This window comes from Mus musculus, chromosome 8 (genome assembly GCF_000001635.26).
Source record: "Mus musculus strain C57BL/6J chromosome 8, GRCm38.p6 C57BL/6J".
NCBI lineage: Eukaryota > Metazoa > Chordata > Mammalia > Rodentia > Muridae > Mus > Mus musculus.
The window spans coordinates 46,469,666-46,497,324 of NC_000074.6; the positions used below are offsets into that span (position 1 = coordinate 46,469,666).

Genomic DNA, 27,659 nt, shown 5'->3' on the forward strand with positions numbered 1-27,659 from the left:
GGACATTATAGTTGATTAACAGTGTCACCTAGTAAATGATATGTTATTAGAGGTGTTCTGGCAATAATTGTCCCTCAAATTTAAGGCAATATTAGAAAGACTTCCATCTAATGCTGGGAGCAAACCCTCCTGTACCTGGATGACTGTCTTCATGCAATAGCATGAGGTGAACCTGGCAACAATTATATTGACCTTTTTTTTTTCCCATTCAAAATGTTAGCATGATCTACATCTTACCTTAACCACACTGACCAGTTCTGGACACTGAGCAACAGTGATGGCTCTAGTATTTAACCTTTTAAAAGATTATCTTAAAGCTTTGGGGTATCTTTAAGATTTTTTAAAATGACGTTTGAAGAAGGGTTACATGCGCACATGGTAACTCACAGTCCTGAGGATTGAGAATTGCACTTCAGGCTTTGTGACAGGCATGGGCTTTAACCCAGTGAGCCATCCTACTGGCCTTGCATTGGCCGTTGGTAGCCCTTAAAAGGTTTTCCCAAGGGATTTGTCAAGTCTACAGAGCCAAGGCTGAGCAGGGCAGACAAGCCTTTAAAACTTGGCAGGTGGACACCGTCCTTGAGCAACGACTAAGTCTGCTTTTCACTTGAACCACACAGGGGCCTGGGTTGTCCAGAGATGCCTCATGGCCAGGATATTGCGGAAGTCCTGTATTCCTAGCCAAGGACTGTGGCGAAACTTGGTGTGGGGACCGTGGTGAAACTGGATTAAAGGGGTTCGTGTATATCTGTGCTAAAGAAAGATGGGACTTCTTCAGCTACCGTGGTCCCTCCAAGCAGAGAAGCAAGCAGAGAGGCTATGCCAAGGTGTCAGCTGTGGAAGAATGTTAAGGATGGAAGAGCTAAAGGGCACCTGCAACATTCCATAGCATCACATTATCAGGGTTCAGGAGACTTCCAGATTTACCCTTTGCCCTACCTCAGATTCGTTGTGAAACTAGAGGGCAGTTTGGGTGACCTTAGTGGCTTTTGCTTGCTGACAGCCATGCTCATGGACCTGAGGGAGGCCACGCCCACCTTGCGGCTTTGGAGGGAGAGGCGGAGTCAGCAGGACTGGGCGGGACCTGAAGGAGGACTGGGCCTTAAGGGGCGGGGCAAAAGACCGAGGAGGCGCGGCCGGAGGGGAAGGACTGGAGCTGGTGGGCGTGGCCTGAGAGGCACCGCGGGTCTGAGGGGCTTGGATCAGCCCAGATAGGGCGGGGCTTGGGAGGCGGGAATGGCGCCGATGGGGCGGGACCTGAGAGGAGCGGTGGGTGTGATGGGGCGGGACAGCCTCGACCTGTGCGACAGGAGGGGAGGAGCTGGCGAGGGGGAGTGGGCGCGCTAAGAGATGGGGCGGGGAGGAGCCTGCGGACGGGGCGGGGCGGCGTGGCACGGCACGCGCACTACCAGCCGCCCGGCCCTGCTGCTGCTGCTGCAACGCCGGTGGCGCAGCCAAGAGAGCAGCTGCGGCCGCGACTCCTTAAATAGCATCGCAACCCGGCGCGGGGCAGTTCGTGGATTGCAGTGACAGCCGCCTGTGGAGCAGCCCGGGCAGCGGAGGAGGTGAGTGCGCCAGCCGCGAAGGGCCGCGAGTCGGCCAAGGCGACCCTAGCCGGGCCGAGACGGGAGAACCTCCCCGCGGCTCTGCGGGACGTTCCGCTTTTCCGGCCTGGGCTCCACGGCCTCGTTTCCCTCGGCTTCGGGAGGCTCTGGGGCCGCTCCGGCGGCCGCCGCTTCCGGTGCCGGAGCCCGGGTTCCCCCGCGGGCCGTGCGCGCGCGGGGCTGGTGCACCGCGGAGTCAAGAGGTTCCTCTCTGCACGGTCCCTGGCTGGTGTGGCGGCTGGGACCTTCCCTCCCCGGCTCAGGTGCCGAGAGGTGGTCCTGCTTGCTGGGGACCCTGGCGTCTCCGCCACCGCATCCCTCGTACCCCCAGAGGCGGGGATTGTGAGGCGCGCACTCACCGCGCGTGGACACGGACTGTCCCGGTGCCGCTCTGTGACGTGCCCCTGCGCCGAGCGTTCGAGGAGGGTCAGAAGCAGCGCTCAGAGCCCGATGTCATAAGTAGAAATTCTCGCGGTGTCTCCAAGAGGAGCTCCCAGAGCCACTACACACAGTGGTGATGGAGTCATTGATTTAAGGCAATCTGGCTTTTAATTTTTTTTTAAATTAGGGAGCAAAAATGATATTTATCACCTTGAAACGTAGACCCCGAGTGCTGATACAGGACTTAAAAGATCACATGGATTAGAATCTAGAGAAGGCAGCTCCATCTAATCACTGCACTATGCCCGAGCTTACAGACCATCTTGCCACACCGCTCAAGCTCATGGTTATGGAACCTAGTTAAGAATGGCCGTTATGAAAATGCTTCCTCTTGGAACTGTGAGTATCCATCTCTAGTCTTCCCTTTAAGGACTTGACATTTGATTATGTTTCTGGGATACACGTTTCAAAACGTAATCTGTGGTTAGCCCAATGAAAATTATTAGCGTAACTCAGAAATCATCCAAACCCTTCTAGTTCACCAAAGTTAAGAACTGAAGGTCTGCAATGGGCAAGGTTAAGAATGGGAGCAACGGAAAGGAACCATCGGTTTGGAGCAATGTGGTGAGGTGTGACAACAGAAAACAGACAGGGCCGGATCCTGGGAGATGTTTTTTCTTGTAGTTCAGCTGAAGGAAATCCCTTTGTGGTGGGAGGCTGGTTCTTTGTAAAAGGTCTGCATTGAGATCTTGAGCTAAAATTATATGACTGGAGAAGGTAAAAAAAAAAAAAAGAAAAAAAGCAACACACCTTATTCACTTACCTCTTCTAAATTTACAGTAAACAGACAAAACTTAAAACAAAAACAAAAAACCCCTCCCCATTCGTGATTCTAAGCATTTTCACATGTTTCCTTCCTGTCTCTGTTATTTATATTTTATCAGTGTTTTATTATTATTACAGCCTGACTGAAATCATGAGGCCTTGGAAATTTTGACATTTAACATGCGTGGCATCTGGCACAGTGGGGACAGGTTATCTATTTATACCATACAGGTACTTTTCAGCTACTCAGTTCCTGAGTTAAATGTGAAGTCACCAAATGCAAGCCAACATGTCACAGTGTTGTGAATTAATGTCTTTAGCACATCTTTAGTTTGGATATGGCTATCTAGAACTGTGGAATTCCATGTTTGGAGTAAGATCTGGTGGTTGAGTCATTTACCTGTAGAGATTGTGTCTTTCTCCCTACGGCCTTGCTGGCCTTGCTGTTGTTCTTAGACTGTGGGATGCCTACCCTAACTTCTAGACGTTTATCCTCATTCTTTTTAGAGTCATTTAGTTTGTAAGCTCAGTTTCATTTGATGGGTAAGCTTGCCATGCACTGTTTCTTACAACTAAATTCAACTTGAGTCACACTGTTAGAAATGTTTTACGGGCAGGCTTGTTTACACGATGCAGTGTGCACAGCATTCCTGCTGCAAAATGGAAAGAATGGGCTTTAAGGCAGCCCCCAGCTGTGAGTCTCTTGAACCCTCTTTAAGCCTGACTGTTCTGCCCAGATAGCTTAAGGTGCCCGAGTCCCTTAGTGAAGGTCTTCAGTCCAATTTAGTGGTTAGACACGCACTTGAGGGTCTTGATGTACCTTTGGCACTGGTGCCTGGAGGGCCGTTCTCAGTGCACAGAGGCGTTCCAAAGCTGCTCTGTGCTTGAGTTTAGGTTTCCGCATCCTGGTACTCTGAGGGGCTTCTGAGAGCTTGAAAGACATGCAAGGCCTAAAGTAGTAGCTGAACTGAAGAGAAAGGCAGTTTGAGCAGTGTTTGTGGTGGTGCACTGCGATTCTCCTCTTCACAAAACTCCAAGAGTGTCGGCTCCCGAGGAATCTCAGTTTGTGAAACCCCAGGGTAACCAGTAATATGGCCAAGGGAAAGAAAATTACCACATGAATAAGTTAATTTTTGTGCTTTGTCCATCCTGATGTTTATAATTTCTTAACCTTTGGAGGCAGTCCTATTTGTCAGTTGTAAACTTGGAGGAGTGAAGGTAAGGAGGAAAGCTAGAGATTACAGTCGAGTGGTCCTTTCCTTGTGTCTTGACTGGCTAGGAGGGGTGCCACTTTAGCCTAGAGGTTTGTAAGGGCTGTATTCCCTTAGGATAGTGGGAGCCTGCTGGGTGGGGAACAGCATGTGCCCCATATCTTAAGTCTAAAATCTCAAACCCAGTGGTTTAATGCACATAGAAGCCAGGGTAGTTCTCTTTCTGAATTATTTGCTAGTCTTCAAATTGTAAGCAAAAAAATATGAAAGCTGTCTAAATATCTAAATTATAATTTTCCTTTTTCATATTATAAAAGTAATATATACTTGTCATAAAAAACCAGGACACATAGACGTGAAATATCTTCAAGAGATTACATTTGAGTTTATTTTCTTCCAGTTGTTTTATAAGCAAATTGAAAAATAATTTTAAGGCGTATAATATCATTTGAAGTTGAACATTTTGACAATTCATTTTTTAAAATTAACCTTTATTTTTATTTTATATGTCTGGATATTCTGTCTTCATATATGTCTGTATACCACATGCATGCAGTGGCTTCAGAGTCTTAGAAGAGGGGCTTTGAATCCTTTGGGACTGGAATTACTGATGGTTGGGGGCTGCCTTGTGGATGCTGGGAATTGAACTCAGGTCCTCTGGAAGAGCAACTGATCGATGCTCTTACCTGCTGAGCCATCTCTCCAGACTGACGATTCATTTTTAATCACCTCAGTTATGTAGGTGATCTCCTCAGATTTGTTAACATATTTTGAAGATGACTACTTTTAATTTATTCATTACTCTCTGTTTGTTGTTTATTTCAGAACAGTTTACCAAGCTCTCTTCTCTAATTAAGACAAAACATGTTTAAAATTAAACATATCTTTTTTTTAAAAAAGCTCTCATGATTTTGTAAGTTACTTAAAAATTACTGAGTTGGTTTTACTGGACTTTTGGGTCCGTGTATTTTAGTGAAAAGCTGTTGAAATAACGATTTCATGGTTTGGAACGATACATGGAAAGAAGTTAGAGCATCAGAAAAGTGTGGTTTGCCTCTTAGAACATTTCCACATTTGGGGTGCGACTTCTGATAAATGCATTATCTATGCATTTGCAGGGTTTTGGCTGCTGTAGAAACTTGGCTCTCTGCACTCAGGTTTGTTGGAGGCGAAATGTCTGTAGGCAGGAGGTTAGAACACCGTTGATTAAGCAGAATGAAGAGGAAGCTGCAACAGGATTACATTGTCACCTGTCCCTCATCTCAGGGATGCAGTAGAGGTTCTGTTCTGGGAGCTTTCACATGGTCCCTCAGGAGCCCTGTGAGGCAGGTCTTACTTTTAGACTATGACAGTGGCTCTCAGCCTTCCTGATGCTGCCACCCTTTAATACAGCTCCTCATGTTGTGGGGATCCCCCTCCCCCACCAAGCATAAAAGTGTTTGCATTGCTACTGCATAACTGTAATTCTGCTACTGTTATAAATTATAATGTAGATGTCTGTGTTTTCTGTGGTCTTAGGCGACCCCTGTGAAAGGGTAGTTTGACCCTAAGAGGGGGGTCCTGGTCCATAGGTTGAGAACCACTTCTCAGTGCCATTTGGCAATTAAGTCACCCAAGGCAGGATTTGAGTCTTGGCTGCCTGGTGTCGGGGCCTGTGCTTTTTCAAGTGCTCCTCTTATGTCCCTCTGGAGTAGATTTCTCAGGCTTGGAAAGTTCCTTGACTTTTTCTTTGTCTCATTTATACTCAGCCATGAATTTTCTCTCCATAACACCTGAGTTCCGAGAGATAAGAGCTTGATTGATTCAGCATAGGTCAGTGTGAGAATTAAAAAGTAAGAGGCCTCGGTCCGCCCTTGAACTGCCTCGTTTTGGAAGCCTGGAGCACAGTTGGGGTGAATGCATCTAGTGCTGAAGAGACCATGGGCGGGAACAGGGCCCTAACTTGGTACAGACTCGGGAGCCAAAGCACGTTAGTAGGAGATTCGCCTCACTGTGACACATGGATTCGGGATTTTCTCTGCTGTGGATTTGGGAAGCACTCTGACCTCCTTCCAGGCGTGGTGTAGTGATACTCTTGAGACCATCCAGTAGACCAGAGGACGGACTCCTCTGTTCTCAGCTTGCAGGCACTGTGGTATTGCCCAGTGATTCTGACTGAGTTGTTTGCCTGGTAAAAGTACAGAACTAGAAGCCATGGGCTAAGTGCGACAGGGCTGCTGTGGGTTAAGTAAGGTGGATTGAGCGCAGGTGGGATCCACACACAGTCACGTCAATGTCTCGGTACCTTAGAGTCCTGTCAGACAAACCCCAACCTCTGAAATAGCCCAGCTCCCTCTTCTCACTGATGGAGTAGCTGTAGTAGAGGGAGAGGGTATGGCTAGTCAAGCTTACACAACCTGCCTTCCCTCTGGCCATCTTACACACACACACACACACACACACACACACACACGGAGTTGGTTCCTGTGGTTCCTGGACCCTGTGCCTATTGGATGACTGTCTGGTCCCCAGTGTTGTCCTTGACTTAATGTCCTAAGACTCAGGTAGTCAGAAGGTTTCTGCTTACTGTAATCTACTCTCTGCCCAACATTTCCCAGCATGCACCTGTTACTTCCTTGCATTCTTAGTGTTTAAGTTAACAGTCTGTTATCTCCAGTTTAGACAGCAGAAGCCCTTGTTAAAAAAAAACAAAACAAAACAAATCCAGGAATGATAGCATCTGTGATCCCAGCACATAGGAGGCTGAAGCAGGAGAGTCACCTTGAGTTTCGGGTTAGTCTGGGCTACATATTATGTTTCAGGCTAGTACTGGAGACAAGACTACCCTCTCTCAAAAGTGGAAGAAAAAAAAAGGCGGGGTGGGCGCGGGAGGGGTGATGATGTTGGCTAAGAAAGAAGAGGATAACTTTTTTCTAAGCAGAACTTGAGGGCAGAAACCCTCCGAGTCATAAGTCTTCCTTTAGTTAGCCTATCCAGGGCTTCTGCAGCCTGGCTCCAGTGTGCTTTCTTGTGTTTCCTTGCCCATTGCAAAGCTCCGTGAATGGGAACAGCAGGACGTGCGACCATAGGGCTAAAGGTTCTCTGCACCCTAAGACTCTGAGCTGTCCAGGGACCTGAGTTGCTGGTGTGCATCCTGGAAGAGGGCTAGACCTCCATGCACGTGTTGACATGGGTCTTGCCCTAATGCTGATCATTTCCTCAGCCTCCTCCCTTATACACTGGAGCCTTGGGTTCTCTGACACTCAGCTAGGATGCACCAGCGACCAAACTAATGGCTGAAAATTTGAAGTACACCTATACCAGTTAAAAAATGGTTGTGGTCTCAAATGTCCTAACCGCTAATTCTGATACTAGAATCTTTTTCACTGGTCACTTGATATTTTGGTGAGCATCCCTGCCTCTGACCGGTGTGTGTCTTAGTGTGTGTGTATATACATTTCTTCCTCTTAGGAGCACTTCAACCATACGGTAAGCTCCAGGTAAGAGGGAGACCTAGTTATTGTCATTTCCATATTTTCAGAAATGCTCCTGGGCCCTGGACTGGTCCAAAGATGACTGACATTAGGTATTATCCTTGACTTGTGTCCCCAAACTCATTCAGTGGGCAGAGTCTGTTTATTCTCGTGTACTTGCTGAATATCACCAGTGGGCACCTGCTCCTGACTTGGATTCACAGTACCACCAACCAAGTCTAGAGTCTGTCACCTCCGCATAGACTGTGGCTCATAGTTAAGATGCCATGGTGTGGGTGCTGAGAGGAAGGGATAATGGCTTTTCTGGAAATGAAGCTCTGACCAGATCCTTCCTGAGCAGAAACGGTCAGGGACTTCCACTGTCGGGCCCCAGGTTCAAGCTTGTCTGTTAGAGGCATCCGTCCCTTCTTGTATAGCATGGCCTCACCCGCACCCCCCCCCCCAACATTTCATACAATGCCTTACCCTTAGTTGGCCCTTCATGGTGTCTATATGACTGGCTGAAGCTGGGAGACATTAAGGCAACATCCCCTGACAATAAAATATAGTGTCTACTCTGCTAGGCTAGATCTTAGCAGTTAGGATCAAGGGGTTGAAAATCTTCAGACCAAAACATGTGCCTCCTGGAGGTGAGCCTTGGGTCTAAGAGTGGTTCACTGTGGATGGGACACAGCTGGTTCCGGGTTTCTCAGGGTGTGGGAGGGGTGATTAGTGTCGAATTCTAGCTAATCTTATGTAACTGTACTAGAGTCAACTTACCTGGTATTCCTACTTTAAAGGTGTGTCTTGTTTCTGTGCCAGGAGTTCACCGGTCTAAAAGGTCTTTGTTCCTTCCGTCACACAGTCACCCACATTGTGCCTCAGACGAGCTGTGAGGCATCCTAGCATGTAGAGCCAACAGGAACCTTATGTGACACCAGTCTAGCGAGGCACCCCTTAAAGGACAGATCCCAAATCCAGAGCCCTCCAAAGCCCTGGCTTAGCCTCTGAGGACAGTGACAGTCTGTTGTTGTTTCTTGGCATGACTTGGAGGCGGATTGGGGGTTGCAGAGTGTAACATACTTGCCCACTGGAGGTAGGGACTAAGGCAGGACTCCTGGCCCAGGACACATTTCCCCATACATGGCCAGCCTCTGAGGCAACTCTGGCAGAAACAGAGGAGCCTCAACAGGCAGGTGCCAGAGAGGCCGCTGAAGGCTGTTTAGAGACTAAGGGTGCTTTCTGATAGTGGTTACATTCACCGTTGGTTGGTTGTTGGGGTGTGGGGGATGATGGACAGTGCAGCTAGACCACAAGTTAGGATTCACAGTGTAAATATTAGAACTATTAGAGATATCTTCTTCTTTAAGTCTATTTGTTTCCTTCATTGGCCACAAACACACTTTGGAGTGTGTAGGTAGTGCTTATGAACGAAAGCATGAACATAGAACAGGTGTGTTTATTCGTCACCAGTTGGGGTGTGTTAGAGGTGTAGCGAACCAGAGTGTGATCCCCTTCTCTGCTGTCAGCACAGCAGTAGATCTCTCTACTTTTTAAAAGGTGAACCAGTTTGTCGGGGGAGGTGGGGGAATATGTACTAAAACTGCTTTAAAAATAGGTTCTGATCCTCGTCAGATTAATGCGACTGACTTCAGTCAGGCGAGTTAGTAAAAGTCAGAGTGTGTTTTGGTTTTGTTCTGCAGATTTTTTTTCAATGTGGAAGCCTTAGTCAGGCCCTTTATTTTCTCTCTGGTTCATGGCCATGTCTCCCAAGGCGTGGGCTGACTTGGGACATAGTGGGTACGCAGTGACTATTTGCCAACCGAGTACATGGAAATTAGATGTGCGGGACTGGCTGCTCGGAGTCAACATTTACCTTGGCACCCTTTGCTTAGATCTTTGGGCTGTTGGCAGGATACACTACATGCACGGGTTAGGCTCGCTGCGGTCTCACAAACGGCTTCCTAATGTATAGAGTCAGAACTGTTGGCACCTTGGAGTAGCTCCTGATTGACAGGATGTGTGGGATTTGCTTTAAAATCCATTAAAAAAAAGAGAGAAAGAGAGCATGATAAAATAATATTAGTAAAATGCTAGCTGCAACTGAAGCTGACAGAAGGGTCAAGGATATATGGTAATTAATTGTACTTTGTAGACTATTGAATAGATCTGGAGACCTTTGTGGCAAGAATTTAAACTAAATATAATGGAAGTATAAAGATCCCCAAACTAAGGTAACTTGGTTATTTCAAGTACATAACAACCCAACTTGGCATTTATTTTTGTTGTTGTCGTTGTTGTTGTTTTTTCTGTCCTTTATAAAGTAGGTCATTGTTCTGTAACCTTCCGTAACTAAGATTTGTTTTGGTTTTAGCTTCCCTAAGCAAGTCACCTCTTCTTATGGTTACCTGAACTGGACGTAATTTTAGCTAGTGTCCCGTGGTGTCACGGATACCTCCTTTGCCACCTCAGACAATGAGCAGACTCTTGCTTCACCTGCCCTCTTTCCCCCTGTTGATTTCTTTGACCTCACTGCCTTCCGCGGAGGTACAGGGCCCCGTGTTCTTTAAAGGTTCCTCTCCATTCTGAAGAGCCCTACAACTTACAAACATTTTAAAAGAGTCCATTTGTTTCTGCTTTCTAAGTTACCTGTTGAGGTCTGGCAGGACTAAAGGGTGACTTCTCTAACCTTGTGTGTGTGTGTGTGTGTGTGGTGTGTGTTGTATTCAGCCCGAGACTCACACAGTGTAAGGCTAAGCCATTTCTCTAGTTGACAGTTACTCTGAAGCCTTTTTCTATTTTAAGAGGTGTAAGTAACCCTACCCAACCTGTGCCCTCTTGAGCCTTCTTATCCAGGTCACTGCTATTTGATAGCTGCGACCTCTGAGTCACTGGGCCCTGTGGGCTCCTTGAGGACAAGGCTAGAGTCTGTTCTCTCTTCCGCACTGACCTAGGCTCCCTGCAAGGGCGAGGCTGACTCTTTAAGTATTCTGGAGTGAAGATGAGCCTTCAGCATCTATTCTATAACCTGCTGACAGGAATAATGTGCTAGGAGAGAGAACCTGCCTCCTGCAAGGCTCCTGCCCACTTCCCTTGCTCCCCAAATGATCTGTTTTTCACAGGGATTTCCCCCCACCCCGCCCCCGACCCTGTCTTTGACTGTTTAGATTTGGCCCAGTTCCACTTCGGCCTCTGCACAGCCCTCTGGGGGCCTCCAGTGCACACACAGAATTTCTCTCCCCTCCATATGCTTGCAGCAGCATGGCTCTACCACTTTCCTGCTAGAGGCTGTCATCCCCAGGTGTCTTGGGATACTGGGTTAGCTCCCCCAGGTGTGTGTGCCTTCATTGTTCCCCTGAACTTGTGGAAGGTGGAGAGAGCATTGCTAGGGGCTTCATCCTCCTGGCGATGACCTTCTGTTTGCAGAGGCCCAATGAAAAGTTTTATTTCCCTCCAGTGTACAGAGTACCGTTTGGTTTGCAGCGAGGTCCTCTCTGAAAGAACACGTATGTGGAAGTTGCTCCCAGGGCTGCTGAGGCCCGCACCAGGGCCCAGCTCAGGACAGGCAGTGAAGGCTTAACTGGGTTTTCTGGGAGAGGTTTACAGCCCATCTGTCATTCCTTAATAAGGGCAGGTTACCACCCTAAATCCTCTGAGTAGCAGGTGGAAAATACATAAATACAAAAGAACATTAACCAACTTGAATCCGGTTATATCTTGTTTATTGAAAATATAGTTAGTGGTTGGTATGGCAGATTTTGTTATGCATTTACCACAATTAAAAAGCTGAGGGGGTGGGGGAGCCCAATGTAAAGCATAATAAAATAAAAATAAACCCAGGCCTGCTACCATAGGGCTGATGGGCTTTATGATTTATTTTTATTCTTAAGTTGTGTGGTATGGAAGTGTCTGTGTGTATGTGTAGGTGAGTGTCTGTCTGTATCTCTGTGTGAGTATGTGCAGGCGACTGCCGATGTCCACAGAGGGCAGAGGTGTGTGTCTCTGTGTGTGTGTGTGTGTGTCTGTGTGTGTCTGTGTGTGTGTCTGTGTGTGTGTGTATGTGTGTGTGTCTGTGTGTGTGTGTGTGTGTGTGTGTCTGTGTGTGTGTGTGTCTGTGTGTGTGTGTGTGTGTCTGTGTGTGTGTGTGTGTGTGTCTCTGTGTGTGTGTGTGTGTATGTGTGTGTGTCTGTGTGTGTGTGTGTGTGTGTGTCTGTGTGTGTGTGTGTCTGTGTGTGTGTGTGTGTGTCTGTGTGTGTGTGTGTGTGTCTGTGTGTGTGTGTGTGTGTCTGTGTGTGTGTGTGTGTGTGTGTGTCTGTGTGTGTGTGTGTCTGTGTGTGTGTCTGTGTGTGTGTGTGTGTGTGTGTGTCTGTGTGTGTGTGTCTGTGTGTGTGTCTGTGTGTGTGTGTGTGTGTGTCTGTGTGTGTGTGTGTCTGTGTGTGTGTCTGTGTGTGTGTGTGTGTGTGTGTCTGTGTGTGTGTGTGTGTGTCTGTGTGTGTGTGTGTGTGTCTGTGTGTGTGTGTGTGTGTGTCTGTGTGTGTGTGTGTCTGTGTGTGTGTGTATGTGTGTCTGTGTGTCTCTGTGTGTGTCTGTGTGTGTGTGTGTCTGTGTGTGTGTGTGTGTGTGTGTGTGTGTGTGTGTGTGTGGAGGTGACTGTTGATATCTGCAGAGGTCAGAAGCCTTGACTCTTCCTGGTGCTGGAGTTACAGGCAGTTGTGAGCTGTCCTACGTAGGTGCTGTGAACAGAACTCAGGTTTTCTGTAGAACTGTCCTGTTCTTAGCCACAGATCCCTGTCTCCAGCCCAGAATTGGTGATTTTCAATGGTTTCCTCCTGTGCCTTTCCCAGGGTTTCGAGGTGTGGGTGGAATCCTGTTGATTTGGTCTGATGATAGGCTGACCCCACCATCTTCTTGTCTTGGAGAGGCCAGCTTGGCTTTGCTTTTCCACTGTTCTTGCTCCCTTTGCACCTCTGAGGCCCACACAGGCAGAAGCCTGGCTCATGCTTGTGCGGCCCATCTGGACACAGCCAGTACCTGGAATGGACACAGCCAGTACCTGGAATGGACACAGCCAGTACCTGGGATGGACACAGCCAGTACCTGGGATGGACACAGCCAGTACCTGGGATGGACACAGCCAGTACCTGGGATGGACACAGCCAGTACCTGGGATGGACACAGCCAGTACCTGGGATGGACACAGCCAGTACCTGGGATGGACACAGCCAGTACCTGGAATGGACACAGCCAGTACCAGGGATGGACACAGCCAGTACCTGGGATGGACACAGCCAGTACCAGGGATGGACACAGCCAGTACCTGGGATGGACACAGCCAGTACCTGGGATGGACACAGCCAGTACCTGGGATGGACACAGCCAGTACCTGGGATGGACACAGCCAGTACCAGGGATGGACACAGCCAGTACCTGGGATGGACACAGCCAGTACCTGGGATGGACACAGCCAGTACCTGGGATGGACACAGCCAGTACCTGGGATGGACACAGCCAGTACCAGGGATGGACACAGCCAGTACCTGGGATGGACACAGCCAGTACCAGGGATGGACACAGCCAGTACCTGGAATGGACACAGCCAGTACCTGGAATGGACACAGCCAGTACCTGGAATGGAAGGAACCTTTTGCATTTAAGTCCAGTATTCTTTCCATGGTTCTCTTCTGTGCAATTTCCACAGTCATTGCTCTGAAATAGGGGCTTCAGACAGAACACCTGAGGGGACCTCAAGAATGGGGCCCCCTCTCAAACACAGAAACCCTGTTTCCTCCTCCCTGCAGGCCCTCAGTAAAGGCCTTCACATACACTGCCTGTGTTGCCCAACACCTTGAGACCATGGTGTCATCCTCTCGTGTCCTGTCAGGTATCATCAGATGAAAGCTTCCTTAGGCAGAGTTGGGTCAGACTACCCACTCCATCCACTGAAGCTGATTGATTGAAGCGTCCCTTTCCGTCCAGACCCACTTCCTTCTGTAGCCTTTCTCAGTAAGCGCCCCTGCTTTGTTGTGAAATCTATCCAGAAATGGAGCAGTGTTAAATCAACTAATAGTTTAATATCTCATTAGCCTGTGTTTTATATATAAGGGTTCCATTTAAAATGTCACTTAATGGATTTTGTTATGATATTCTTATGTATATAATATCTCCTTATCACTCCTGTTAATCCCCTTCTTCTTCCCACCTAGCACCCCTCCCCCTCCACTTGCCTGCCTGTTCCTGACCCAGTGAGGTCCATTAGTATGTGCACGAATGTGTGTTTGTTTACAGGCGTGTGAGCACCTTAGCAGCCGTCACACCTCTCTCCCCACCATGTCTGACGTTATTCATATACACAGTAAATAAATATTTGAGGACAAATGGAGTAATCTTGCTTCCCTCAGGGCTGTTGTTTGAATAGGAAGTTTCTTAAATATATCTGGCTCAGGTTTAACCTTGGTGTCCTCTGTGAAGGCCTTTCACTTGGCCTTAGAAATCTCCAAACACACAGACCCCCTCTGTGGCTGTGTGGAAAGGAAGGGGCGGAGAGCTCACTGCTGGGTTGACTTTGTGACTGTCCTGTGCTCTGTCCTGTTGAGCAGGCCCTATAGGCAGCTTCCTTTACCCCTCAGAGGACCACCCACCCAGCTCTCTCAGTCTGGGGAACATTGTCCTCATCTGAGTCCTCTGCTGTGCCAGCTCCAGGCCTAGGAGCCCACTGTGTTTCTCTGGTTTGCAGGATTCAATTTTGAAATAGAAAAGTCACCTAGAGTGTCACAGTGGGACCCTCCCTTCTTTCATTTGCTCATGGAACCTGGGTCCCTGTGTGCAGCCTTAAACTGATGAGGTGTGATCCCATCCCAAAATACCTGAGGCCTGTGTCTGTTAGTGTTGACAAACTCCCCAGGAAGTAAAAGCCTTGGAGAAATACAAGGCATCATGGGGACTGGGCCAGGGGACACCTTTAGATAGAAAGTCATGCTCTAGCTTCTCAGCCAGTCCACATCACCTGACCATGGAGTTTACTCTCTGCCCCCAGCTCCGTGGCCTTGAGACTCTGCAGGTAGGAGCCAGGATGCAGAGGACTGCTGAAATGTGAGGACACCCTGAATAGCTCTTTCCTCTCCGGACTCACCCTGGTGTAAATGTGGAGCTTAATAAAACAATAGTGGGAATCCCAGCGGGCCCCTCCCTCCTCAGTAAACACTGAGGACCTCTGTTGGCCTGGGCACTGTGTTAAGCACCAGAGTAGGAGGAGTCAGAAGGAGCTACATAGGTACTAGTACTTCCTGAGTGCCACAGACCTCGTGTCTAGCAGGAGGCACAGAGGCTACAAAGTAAGGTCAACTGGAGGCCGAGCAGCTTGTCAGTAAGGAGATCTATAAGAATTCGTTAGAGAGTGGCCTCTGGCCTGTTTGGTGGGCTTTGCACATCGTAAAGTAGGTCTCAAGAGATGCAGGGAGAGGGAGGTGCAGAGCCATGGACTAGAGGGGAAGATTTTCTTTAGGAAAGCCTGGGAGGGAGGAAGTGTGAGGGGCAGGTCCATCTGCCTAGGTAGGGAGCGGAGGCAGCATTCTACTGTGAAGCCTGTTCCTGGAGCTCTTCTGGGTCAGAGATGCAACAGGGGATCCTCTCTGGGAAGCGTGGCTACCTCAAAACCTTTGAGCTTGCCCATGGAGGAAGGCTTTAGGGACCTGGAAAGTTAGGGCGATAGCTAGATCACAGATCACCTTCTTGTCTCAAACCCTGGGTTGGATTATTGCTGTTCCTGCCAGTCATTCTCCCAGGCCCCAGAACCCAGCTCCCCAATGCCTAGTTTGTTGTCGCCAGTTATTTACCGAATCTCTGCCTTTGGTAGATTGTTTGGAATTTTCTTTTTGTGGTAAAGCACATCTAAATGTGAAGGTTACCATTTGAACTGTCTTGAAGCATACACTTGCCCAATGGTGCTGAGTGAGTTGTGTAAGCATCACTACTGTCCAGCCCCACAGTTTTCATCACTCCAAACAAAACCCTTGCAGCTGTTGGGCAATGCCTCCCATGCCTCTCTCCCCTGCCCCCAGCCCCTGGTAACCTCTGCTCTATTTTCTGTCCGTGAATTTGCTGATTCCGGCAAACCTCATAGAGATAAGATTGTGCCCTTCCCTTTGTCTTGTTTCACTTAGCTTGGTGTTTTCTACGTTCATTCATATCACCTATGTTGTTACGTGTGTAACTGTGTAGTCTAGGACCTGACATGCTCTAAGGACTCACCTGACGCTAACTCTTAAGAACATTAGAACTATGGCATGGGGAGATGGCTCAGTGCTTAAGAGCGCTGGCTGCTCTTCCAGAGGATCCAGGTTTGGTTGCCAGCACCCACATGATGGCTTACAACTGTCTATGACTCCAGTTCTAGGGGTTATAACATCCTCTTATGGCCTCCAAAGGCTCCGGGCATGCACATGATACACACACATATATGCATGCAGGCAAAACACTCATACAGGTAAAATAAAAATAAGCAAATTAAAAAAAAAATCATGTTTTGGCAGGTGGTGTTGGTGCACACCATTAATCCCAGGCCTCAGGAGGCAAAGGCAAGCAGATCTCTGAGTTCAAGGCCAACTTGGTCTCTAGGACTAATTCCAGGACAGCTACATAGAGCTACATAGAGAAACACTGTCTCGAAAAGCTAAAGCAAAGAAACAAAAATTCATGACTTGGGGCTGAAGAGATAGATGGCTCAGTGGTTAAGAGCACTGACTACTCTTCCAGAGGTCCTGAGTTCAGTTCCCTGCAACCACATGGTGGCTCACAACCATCTGTAATGGGATTAGGTGCCCTCTTCTGATGTGTCTGAAAAGAGTTAAAGTGTACTCACATAAAATAAATAAATCTTAAAAAAAAAAATCATGGGGCTGGAGAGATGGCTCAGTGGTTAAGAGCACTGACTGCTCTTCCAGAGGTCCTGGGTTCAATTCCCTGCAACCATGTGGTGGCTCACAACCATCTGTAATGGGATCTGATGCCCTCTTCTGGTGTGTCTGAAGAGAGCAGTTGCTGTACTCATATACTTAAAGTAAATAAATCTTAAAAAAAAAACTTAAAAAGAAATGGTTTCCCTGAATATCATCCTTCTCCTCTTATCCACTTTAACTTTGTTGGTTTGTTCCTGGTTTATTTTTTGACAGTGTTAGACCTAAGTGAGGAGCTGCCTCTTCTTATCTTGTCTCTGTCCCTGCCTTTTGATGGCCAGCTTAGACTTTTTACCATGCAGCTCCCCTTAAGATCCTTGTCACTGTGTCTTGTATTGCTCCCTTGCTATGCCCTTTCTTATGTTTGTGTTTCAAGCCCCAAGACCAGGGCTAAGTTTTTCTTAGTTGTCCTTCCTCTACATGGGAAAGAATTCTTGTATATCACTAGACGGACAGGCTTTCTCCAGTCCCTGACTCAGTCTTCATATTACAAGTCTCACCAATGTTGTATTGTGTACTCTCGGCCACTTTGAGCATCATCATGTAGGGCAAGCACCTAGTCCTGGAACACCTCTCCTGAACCCACTCTCGGGTCCCTGTAAAAGAACTGATGGACTTTTTATAATACAAAGAGGAATAGGTAGGTAATTACTTCTTCATGTTGGATCTTCCAAGGCAAATTGCTGAATATTGTTCTAAGAAAAACACTTTAAAAAGCCATCAAGGATATAAATATGGATCCATAATTAAATGTGTCTCTTTAATGGTGGGAGATGTTGCCTTTAGTGATAGATGCATGTTTTCAAAAATGATCGAACTTAAATAAGTTAAATGAAAGAGAAAAACATCAAGATACTTCACAGAAAACTGTAGAGCCTGAAAAGGTGGTCTAGAAGATGCTCCCGAGCCAAGCATGGTGGTATATTTCTTAAGTCCCAGAACTCTGCTAGGGAGACTAGGCAGGAGGATTGAGGCCAGCCTGGGCCATGTAGCAAGATCTTCAATAGATTGATTGGTGGGTGGATAGATAGATAGGCAAGCCTAAACAATATTCCTTAAGTAATTTAGTTTATCATTTGGCTTATCTGTATATGAGTTTAATGAATATGGAGATCATTATGAACAGATATTTGAACCAATGCCACATGTGTCCCTAAATTTCAGGTTGATGTACTATGTTTGGGATATTCTGTTGTGGGTGTTGCATGTATGAGAGCTGTGATCTATAACCACTGTTAACTCTTACTGGATAAAAATAGTAGCGCATTATATTTGGCTTTAAATGTGTTGTGTGTTCAGTTCTTCCTCTAAGGGAAGTGCAGGCATACTCAACTTGACTCCAGTATTTCACAAAATAAATCAAGTTTTTAAAAAGACATCTTCGCTTTGTGTTGTAGTTACACCCTGGTTCCTCCTCCCAGCCCCATGTTCCCAGAAATAAGACTCAGACTCAAAATATATTTACAGATACCTTAGCCATATAGCTAGGCTCTACCCTGACTAGATCATAACTAAAATAACCCAATTATTTTAATCTACTTTTTGCCCCATGGCTGGTTGGTTACCATGCATCCAGGTTTCTCTCCCACCTCTGGCTCTGTCCCCAGATTTTTTCTCCTCCAAGATGTCCCACCTCTGTTTCTTGCCTAAGCCATAGGCCACGGGCTTTTTGATTGATGGGTCATGTATCCATACAATGCACAAGATACTCGTGGACATTAACTTGGTAATCCACAGGATCAGGCACCTTAATGAAAATGAAAACCCCATTGGGCAAAGGTATTGTTATAGTTGATTGACTGGAGAAGCCCCAAAGTGGTGGGTGGCAGTAATGGATTCTCTGTGGAGACACGTGTATCTTTGTGCAGAGAATCCCAGAATCACCTAAGTTGTCCCCTGGGTTAATGAGATGGGCCACAGGTATGGGAGAGTCCCGTGGCATGGAGTGTGGTCAGCAGCCCCTGCCTCCTCTCACCCTGGCAACTCCCATCTGTTTGATAGTCAGTACTTCCTATTCTCTAGGGGACAGCCCCTGTGTTCTTTGGTTCCTAGGCTATGGCTTAAACAAATCTAGCTTTAGGTAGCTTGCCAGCCCGGGTTAGGGAGCATGGCTCCAGTGACTCTGGAGTGGCAGACTGAAAGAGCAGCAAATGGCCTAGCTGCCCCTCTCTTGTTCCTCCTGGGGCCTGAGCTCTGCTCAGCTAGTACAGGACAAAAGGGGCACTTTCAGCCTTGTAAATAGCTTCTTGTGTCAGGGGAGGAGGTGGGGCAGGGAAAGGCAGCACCGTGCCAGCTTGGCTTGCTGCATTAAGGAAAGATGTCAGGACTTCTCAATTTGCTGCTGTCGGGCAAGCGTGCAATTTGTGTGGGTTTGTTTGAGGTCTGCATTCCTAGTGGAACATTCCATCAAACTGCTGTGATTCGGCTTAATGGAAGCTCGAGGAACGTCAGAAGGAGGAAAGCATCTAGATCGCAAGGAGAGACTAAAATGCTACTGTGAGTAAAAGAATATTACTTTGCGGAACTTGAGTCACGTGTGTGCGTGCGTGTGTGCGTGCGTGCGGGCGCCCATCTTCCGGGGTCCTTAGGGAGAACAGTGCCCTTGTGGCTCACCTCTGGCTTGGAGCTATTTTTTTTTTTTTTTTTTTTTTTTGGTTTTAGTAATGCAGACACAGTAGTAAGAGGTGAACCTTTGTGTACAGCCAACATTGAATCCATGTGTGCAGAGGCCAGGGAGACGGGGTCAGTGGTAGCATTTCTGTAGGATGTTGAGAGTTCAAATGGATTTCCGGTTTGGGTCTCCTGTCACCAAGCAGTATCACTGGTGGAAGAAAGGGGGCTTGCTGTTCGTGTGCAACAAGAATCCCTGGGTTTTGACAGTCATGCTATCGAGAGCTTGCTTCATTTTCCCTTGTTTGCTGTTTCTGCGCATGCCCTGTGCGTGCCCAGCGGCACCCCCTGTTCTTGTTCTTCGCTGAGCTTGGGACACTCTCCTTTACTGCTGTCACTCTCCTCATCGCCGTGTGGTTTCTGACTCTAGTGTTGGAGGATTTCAGACAGGCCAGCTGAGAAAACACTTTTTAAAAATGTCTGCGTTTGTATTTTTGTATACTGCATGTACATGGGTGCCCACAGGTCACAGGAAGGTGAGATCTCCTGGAGCTGGAGATACAGGTGGTCCTGAGCTGGGACCTGAACTTCTGTCCTCTAGAAGAGCAGCAAGTGCTGAGCCATCTCTCCATCCCCCTAGACACATTCTGTAAGCAGGGGAAGACAGATTCTGCAGTAGTGGCTGTAGCAGAAGGAGCAGCTGGCTGCCAGCAAGCTTCTATGTCCCACACCGAGACACATGTCTTCCTAAGATTTTAAGTCAACTGAATCCCATTATTAGCAGTTAACAGTGTAATATATGTGCCTGAGCTACAAGCTCTGCTAGATGTAGATATGGAAATTTGCTTTTGAAAAAAAAAATCCCAGAAAATTTCCAACAGAACACCATTGACTGAAGAACAAGTGTGTCTCTTCGTTTTAACGATTTATTAGCAAGGTCTCAAATCCTTTCAGGACTTGATCTTAAGTGTGGTCTCTGTCTTCACACAGAGCACATTTCACAGGGCTGTTTACAGTGCATCATTTCGTTTGACTGTAAGCCCATCTCTATTTTTTAAATATCTGGTTGCCTTTTCCTTAGCAGCATTCAAGTAGAACTAAGTGATGATGTCTTCTCTTCTTCATGCATACGTTCTGGTGTAAGTCTTACCAAGTTACACAGTAGAGTTGCTCTACAGTTTGGTACCTGGCTCCTAGCATGGATTAAATGGCTATCGCTTGTCCTTATCACCCATTAGACATAGGGATTTAGCTGGATTTAAATGCTTAGCATTACAGATTAGCATCTAATAACATGTTCTTGCATGTATGCTATGAATATATGATTCTCAGACGGTTTTAAAAACATTTTTCTTCCTAGCCTTATTAAACTTTCTTTGCATAATGCACTCTATATCTTATCTGCCACTGCTTAAAATAGGTGAGTTGACCCCCTGTGTGTGACTGTCTGTTTAGGTGGTTTGACAGCCTCACCCAAGGATGTAAATCTGCTATACTCAATTCCCGTAAATCCACACAATCTCGATGCTGTGGAAATGACTCCCCAGACACCGAGGGAAGAAGGGACCATGGTGTGTGTGCAAGGGTGGGCAGTGCCCCTTCAGACTCAGAATGATGAAGGACAGCGAAGATAAGTGGAACAGAATGATTGCAGGCCAAGGCAAATTTGCATGTTAGATCTTGAAGATGGTACGCATGCCAAGTTGTAATACTATTTGCGAAGTCTCAGTGGCCGGTGCCAATAGGACTTGGGCCTGATTTTATTTGCTTATCCTTGAAAGTCTCAGTGTCGGCTTCTGTTTCTCAGAAGTTCTTGATGCTTAGTAGGCTTGCTCGTGCCATTTCATTCCTCGTGAGGTGGCTAACCCATTGAAAAGATGGCTTGATCATTAGCACAGTGCTTGGTACACCCTAGGCACTCAGATATGCAGGATGATAGGAAGAGCTATGAATACACCTAGAACAAATACGCTCTGAGTGTATTTTGGTGGTTTTCTTTCCGAGTTGTCTTGTGGCGGCTAGATATCCCACCTGATATATCCTATCCTTCATCTCAGTGGTTGGGAAAAAAAAACCTATCCATTGTTCGTTCTTATTGGGAAGCTGAGCAAAATGAAAACAGTGTCTGTTTGAAGAACTGCCCCTGACAGCCACACTCACTGATGCTGGTCCCTGCCCATGGGTGGAGCGGTGGGGTGACTCTACTCTCAGCTGCTCATTGGCCCATCCTCCACCCTCTGTTTCCCTAAGAAGTCAAGTATGGATTGTGTCTGCTAGTTACCTTTAGCCCAGTGGGCAGCGGTGTAGGACTCGGCATGTGACAAATGCCCTGAAAGACCTTGGCAGGCCTGGTAAGCACCCGCTGAGCTGCCCTGGCCCCCACCCCACCCCCAGCCTCACTGCCCTTTTCTGATTCTGCTGCGGTGTGTCACCTAGCAGTCAGCTGTCGGATGGCACAGATGGTGAGTGCTTTTGTAGGCATGAGCACTTTCTTTCTAGAATTAAGATCTGAAGAGACTTGTTTATCTGTTCTTTATCTGTTAGCGTTGTTAACTTTGTGATTCTGTGTATGTGTGTGCACCCACACGCGCACGCATGTGTGTATGCTTACTTTTCATTTGAGCCGTAGTGCAAGCTTGAACAAGTTGAGTGAATCTATCCTTATGTTGGGTCCTGTCATATTGTTTGTGATGAAAAGCAGCTTGCTATTCTGATACTCTGTGGGGGAAAATTATATAATAGTAGGAATTTGGTCTAAAAGGATGATTTCTATATTTCAAAAAAATACTTTCAGTCTTGTGAGCTAGCTTTCAAAGGAATGTATGCTGTCTGAGCTTGGAGTAGCAGAGCGAGCACTTGTTGCGTTGCTGTGGAGGTTAGCGCAGTCTCTGGGCTCTTTCCTGTTTCTTCCTTTGCTGTGAGCCAGCCTTGAGGGCAGTTATTCATCAATAAGCTTGTGAATTAGAACTGATCTTACTCTCTCCCTAGTGCGCGCTTAATTATTCTAGACTAGTCTCTATATAAATTGCTTATAAGATGCAATTTAGGGCTTTGATATAAATTAGTATTTACCTAGTTTTCTTCTGTGTATCTTGCTTTCTCATTTTGGATCTGTAAACTAGAGGTAAGCATTTTTATTATCATGGGAACCTAGTATTCTGAGCTCAGTACTAGTCAGAGAGCTGTGGCATGGGACATGATCACAATGTGTAGCATTTATTGAACAATTTCATGTGTGAGGTGCCATCCTTGGCTGTTGATGGGAATCCTTTTGTAGCACTGAAAGCTCACTAGCATTGCTACTGTCTTCATCTCCATGTTGAGAGACACAGACCAACATTCAGCAGGGCAGAGTAAGCTATTCACACTTGACAGTAGGCATAAAGGCAGACCCTTGTTCCAGAGTGTGGTCTTCAATGCTGCCTTCTTACAAATGCAATTCCATAACACCTCTCTACATTTCTGGCATTCATTTTAAATTCTCATTGAATGCACACCTATTTATTTATTTTTTCATTTTATTTATAATACCTTTGGGAATATAAAAGAAGGTAATCTAATTAGAACAGCCAATCGTGTGATCTTCTGACACGTATAGCCAGCCACTCCTGTTGGGAAGCTAGAGACATGTTGAAATTTAGGCTGGTCTGTTTTACCAGTTGGGAAACTTGTTCTGGAGCCTTGGCAGATGCAGCACCTGATGGCCCTTGGGTGGTTTGGGCTTGTCTGTGCTTCTGCACTTGCATTATCCCTGTTAGCCTTGATAATGACGGTGAGTGTGTTTGATTAGGTGGGAGAGGACAAAGGTGTAATTTCTTTTTCTGAACATATGAGTATCTTATGGCAAGAAGTCTTTGAGTAAAATCCTCTTAATGTGGTTAATAAAAACTTTTTTTTTACACCATATAATATAGAAATGGAACAAAACTAGAAGATTAAAATGTTACCAGAAAAAGAAAGGGTTTTTTTTTTTTTTTTTTTCCTGCGGGGGGGAAAGACCTGGACTACTTGACTGGGGACTAATGTCTTGATTGGCCAGCAAGCCATAGTACTAGTGAGTGGCCTGCGTGAATGAACACAGCCCCTTTCTCTTCTAACAGAATTCTGCATAGAGAACCACCAACCCAGAACCATGGAAGTCCATGAATTGTTCCGGTATTTTCGAATGCCAGAGCTGATTGACATTCGGCAGTACGTGCGCACCCTTCCAACCAACACCCTCATGGGGTTTGGGGCTTTTGCAGCGCTCACCACCTTCTGGTATGCCACCAGGCCTAAGGCCCTGAAGCCACCATGTGACCTCTCCATGCAGTCAGTGGAAATAGCGGTAAGTGCCCCCAGCACCTGCCTTGGAGGCTTTCTCCTCATGGTCCCCAATTAGTTTAACCTCACTGATTGGCTCGTGAGGACAGTTTATGAAGAGACGTTGGTGGTGGTAGGTAGTAAACACATGCAGAAGCCAAATTACAGGGCCCAGGGACAGATAAGGTGAGGTAGGTTAGGTGTCTCTCCACAGTTACACTGTAGACTGCTCCTGAACTCACACTGAGCCTCCACTGTGCTAGGCTCCCTGTGGGAATAAGAAATTCCACATCCCACCAGGAGAAAAAGAACACGGAGCCTGGTCCAGCAGGGAAGACTCACCAGGTGGCACAGGGAATATTTTCTGTGGCACGTGTGATCTGTAGAACTCTTTCTCACACTGTTAAAAGGGACTCTGGTTTCAGCCAGGGTAAGGCTCATCTGCGCTTGGTCTTGAGTGTCATGTTGTCTGTGGCCTGGACAAACTGAAGATCAGGAAATAGCATGCACCTGAAAGCCCACCGTTTGTGATTAGGGACAGTGGGTGAGACAGCACGAGACGCCTCACGACCCCAGTATTAATAGTCTTCCTGAGCACTCCTGTCTCCTCTTCCTTGCCTTTCTAGTCCAAAGTTCACAAACAGGGGGCTGGAGAGATGGCTCAGCAGTTAAGAGGACTGGTGGCTCCTCCTGAGGTCCCTGAGTTCAGTTCCCAGCACCCACACGGGTAGCGTACAGCCATCTGTAGTGGGGTGCAATGCCCTCTTAGACTCATTATACTAAGTAAATAAAACGTTTTTAAAAAACAAGAACAAACCCATAAGCATTGAAGCCCTCACCGGCCCCTGCCCACAGCTGCCCTCTTGCCTGTGCTCTGGTCAGCATTGCCCTTCAGCATTGTTTCTCCCACCCAGAGGGAGGTTGTGAGCCACAGACCCACTTTATTTGCTACTCTTAGACGGCGAGGTTAAAGGTCTCCCAGCTTTCCCCAGACTGGGTGCTGTAGCAGGCCCGGATAGCAGTCCACAGAAAGCCCTGGCTACAGGAATAGCTTTGAGCAGCTACTGGGGTTTTAGTTCTTTGGGTTTTTTTGTTTTTTCTTTAAAAAAAAAAAAAAACAAGTTCTTGGATTTGCTAATATGAAATTCTTAAAATATACCCAATGTGTGAGTAATTTGTGGCAGATTTAGGCAGGGACTGTGTGCTTGAGAAAGCTGGGCCCTCTGCTTCATTCTCCCTGGGTAGGTAGTGGCCTCCTGCCTAGCTTACCCACCGGGAAGGATTTCAGTTTTTCTTGAGTTGGTATGCCTCTGCCTCTGTGCAATTCCAACTTGTCTACATAGCACCTGGTGTTCCAAGTAGCACCGTTGTCCCTATTAAAGGGCAGGCGACAAGCACAGAGTTTAGACACTAATAATTCAGCAGTAACCGTGGGAAATGCCCAGTTCTCACTAGATGAGATGTTGTCGGGATGTGTGCAGAAAGATTTCTTTATGCTTCTGTTACGTGTATGAGCATCTGTACGTGTGTACATGTACAGTGTTGCACGCAGATGTTCTCAAAGGCCGAAAGACGATGTCATCATATCTTGGACTCAAGTTGCAGATGGTTGTGAGCTGCCATGTGGGTGTGGGAACTGAACTTGAGTCCCCTACAAGAACAGGAAATGTTCTTAGCCACCGATCCACCTCTCCAGCCCCCAGTATGTGTGGTTTTTGAAGTCCATCTTAGTATGAAGTGGTTGCTTCTTATTAAAATAATTACATAAGTTCCCTGAAAAACAGTTTAAAATTACAGATAAACAGAACACTGAAATAATTTTACTGTTCAGTATATAGGAATTCTGACCTTTTTCCCCTTTGTTTATAATGGGTTTACATCTGAGTTTCAGAACTCAGAGATCTTATGAATAGATCTCTGAAAGAACATGCTTTGCTTTTTTAAAAACTGAAATGTGAAACTTTAAGTTTAAACATAGTCAGAGTCTGGGAACCCAGTAGTTCTAGACACGTTGTTACACAAAGCATTGTTCTGTGGGCCTCTGTTGGCCAGAGAGACAAACCCTGCTCCTTTCCTGAGGTGTGCTGACACCTGGCAACAGTTTGGGGCGCTGACTGACAGGGCGAGTGCTGCTGTGCTCTTTCCACTTGGGAAGCAAGCGAGTACTGCTTGCTGGTGACCTGCCGTGCAGTCCTGCTCCTCCCGGCTCACCTGCTCCATCCTATCAGCTTCACATAGATGCTGAGCTGCAGGAGTCCACACTCTGGTACTGATGCTGCTCGTCCCCACTCACTCTGTCTCCTAGCTCTGACCGTTCAGCACCAACACGGGGCTTCTGCCTAAGTTACATCTTTAAGTTTTCTATGACCGCTCAGGGTGGCAGGGAGGATGTGAGTACACCCACTGTGGACCCATCAGGAAAGGCACTACAGCCCTGGCAAGTGGTTCTACTGAGGATGGCTTAATCAGGCTCTCTTTCAAGAGCCCTGTCCCTGAATGTGTGGTTGCAGCTCACTCATGAGCCTTGGTGACATAAAGGCCAATCTCTCCCTTGGGGCCTGGAGAAACACCCACCCACCTGTTGCAGATTGCTGCTTCTGCCGTTCAGTTACTGTGAACAGACATTAAAAACAAAAAGGTTTTATGAGGGTGAGTTGTTTTAAACCACTTTCCTACTTGATATACAAGATCTCTTATTTTCCTCATCTGTCCTTACTAAGTTTGAGTTCCCTTTAGCCACTGATACAGGAAATGGTTTTTTAGAGGGAGCCAACTTCATAAGTTCCTGAGGAATGTTGACAGTCAGTTTGAAGACATGGAGTTTCCTCTGGACTTGACAAGAAGGACCTGGAAGATAGAGACCTCCACATTTTATAACTGAAAAACCATAAATATCGTCCCTGTCAAGCCCTGCTCAGAAGCTATCTGTCGGCCTGGCCTGTGGTGTTCAGTGTTGGCTGGTTGTGTTAAGCCCTGGGGAGGAGAGTGGGTTGCTATGGAGAGGAAGGTTGGGTGGCTCCAGGTGGATCAGAAGGGTCAGTGCCTGGAGCCTTGGGACTCAGCTGGAAGTTCTTCTGAAAATGAATAGGCTAGACCTGTGCATTTAGCACTCAAGAGGCTGAGATAGGAGAATCACAAGTCTGAGGGCAGCCTGGGCTACAAATTGTAGCAAGATCTGGTCAAAGCAAAAAGAAGCAAAGAAAGATAAACGGTGGCTAGATTCTGAGGATGCAGATTGAGAAACTTCAGAATCCAGAGGCTGTGTGTGTGTGTGTGTGTGTGTGTGTGTGTGTGTGTAGGTGAGCTGAGGAAGGCACAGAGTTGTGAAACACCAGTGCTTCTGTCTGTCCTGAACCTACCCTCAACCCAGACTGGACACATATGGCTGGAGGGAAAGTTGGCCCACCAGTGAGGCTCAAAGGATTGGGGACAAAATCTGCTGCAGAGTGCCAATGAGGACTCTGTGGGAACCCCTGAGTCACTGCAGAGAGCCGTGGAAGAAGAGAGGTTGGCTAGTGCTGAGTGCATTGCCTGTCAAGTTAGGCTAGGCAGCCTGGGACTACCACCAGCCATAAAGCACTTCAGGGGAAACTCGGGTTTGTTTTTTCTCCAGTTATTAAAATGTATAAATTGGAACAAATAAAATTTTATGCTTATAGGTCTTTAGACTATCGGAACTTTAAGTAGAATTTGCTTCTGGTGACCAAACCACAGGCCACAGCAGACTCAGTGTCTAAGTTTGCTACTAGGTGGTGGTTCAGGTTTGGATTCAAAGCTGCTAATAGCAGAGCCGGCTCCTTGGGTATATATAACTCAGGTTGGATGACTTAGCTCCACAGTAAATGATATGAAATTTGGGGTGCATGCTAGCTGATCACCCTCATACATGATAGATCAAAACTTAGACATTCATACCTTGGGCTGTGTGTGGCTAATGACTCTTCTTTGCATGCTAATCGTATGTTCCAGAAAGTCTCATGCAGAGGGTGTGGCTTTTCCTGCAGTCCCCACTCCACCCACTGAATCCAGTTGTCAAACTTGCATTCATCCAACAAGTACTTAAGCTTCTGCCACATGTACACAGTACCGGGGCAGGACTAGCTTCTATCAGTGTGAAGCCTCCGTCCAGTGAGAGGAAGTGTGCAGGGTGTTCTGTCTGTGACAGAGGTCAAGTGCCATTGTTAAAGTAGGTGCTCCTGTACACACTGCAACAAGGAGCAGCCGACCTGGTCCGTATTTAGACAATTCCGTGGAACATGTTACTCGGTGAGATTTCTCCATGTGGTTGGTGGGAGCACTCTTTCCCATACTCCGTCTTCCCCC

At 47.0% G+C, this 27,659-nt stretch overlaps 1 protein-coding gene and 1 long non-coding RNA gene across 9 annotated transcripts in view; one reads left to right on the plus strand and one right to left on the minus strand.

Annotated features, from left to right (window-relative positions):
* Positions 1–325: 325 nt before the first annotated feature.
* Gm31050 lies at positions 326–1,385 on the minus strand. Its single transcript, XR_378936.3, has 2 exons — positions 940–1,385; positions 326–834 (listed from the first exon to the last, which is right to left on the minus strand). It is a non-coding gene; the product is annotated as a predicted gene, 31050 (long non-coding RNA).
* The window catches only part of Acsl1 (acyl-CoA synthetase long-chain family member 1), a 65,015-nt gene continuing 38,727 nt past the window's right edge, over positions 1,372–27,659 (plus strand). Inside the window, exons 1-2 of one of the 8 annotated variants that reach the window (NM_007981.4) lie at positions 1,372–1,565; positions 23,135–23,361. In NM_007981.4, coding sequence (NP_032007.2) covers positions 23,167–23,361 — 195 coding nt within the window. In that variant the 5' untranslated portion in view covers positions 1,372–1,565; positions 23,135–23,166. Of the gene's footprint in view, positions 1,566–2,069; positions 2,385–18,680; positions 18,688–18,896; positions 18,921–19,060; positions 21,497–22,713; positions 22,807–23,134; positions 23,362–27,659 lie in introns of those variants that run through there. The other 7 variants (XM_006509264.4, XM_017312563.2, XM_006509266.3 and 4 more) reach the window with 7 other exon arrangements.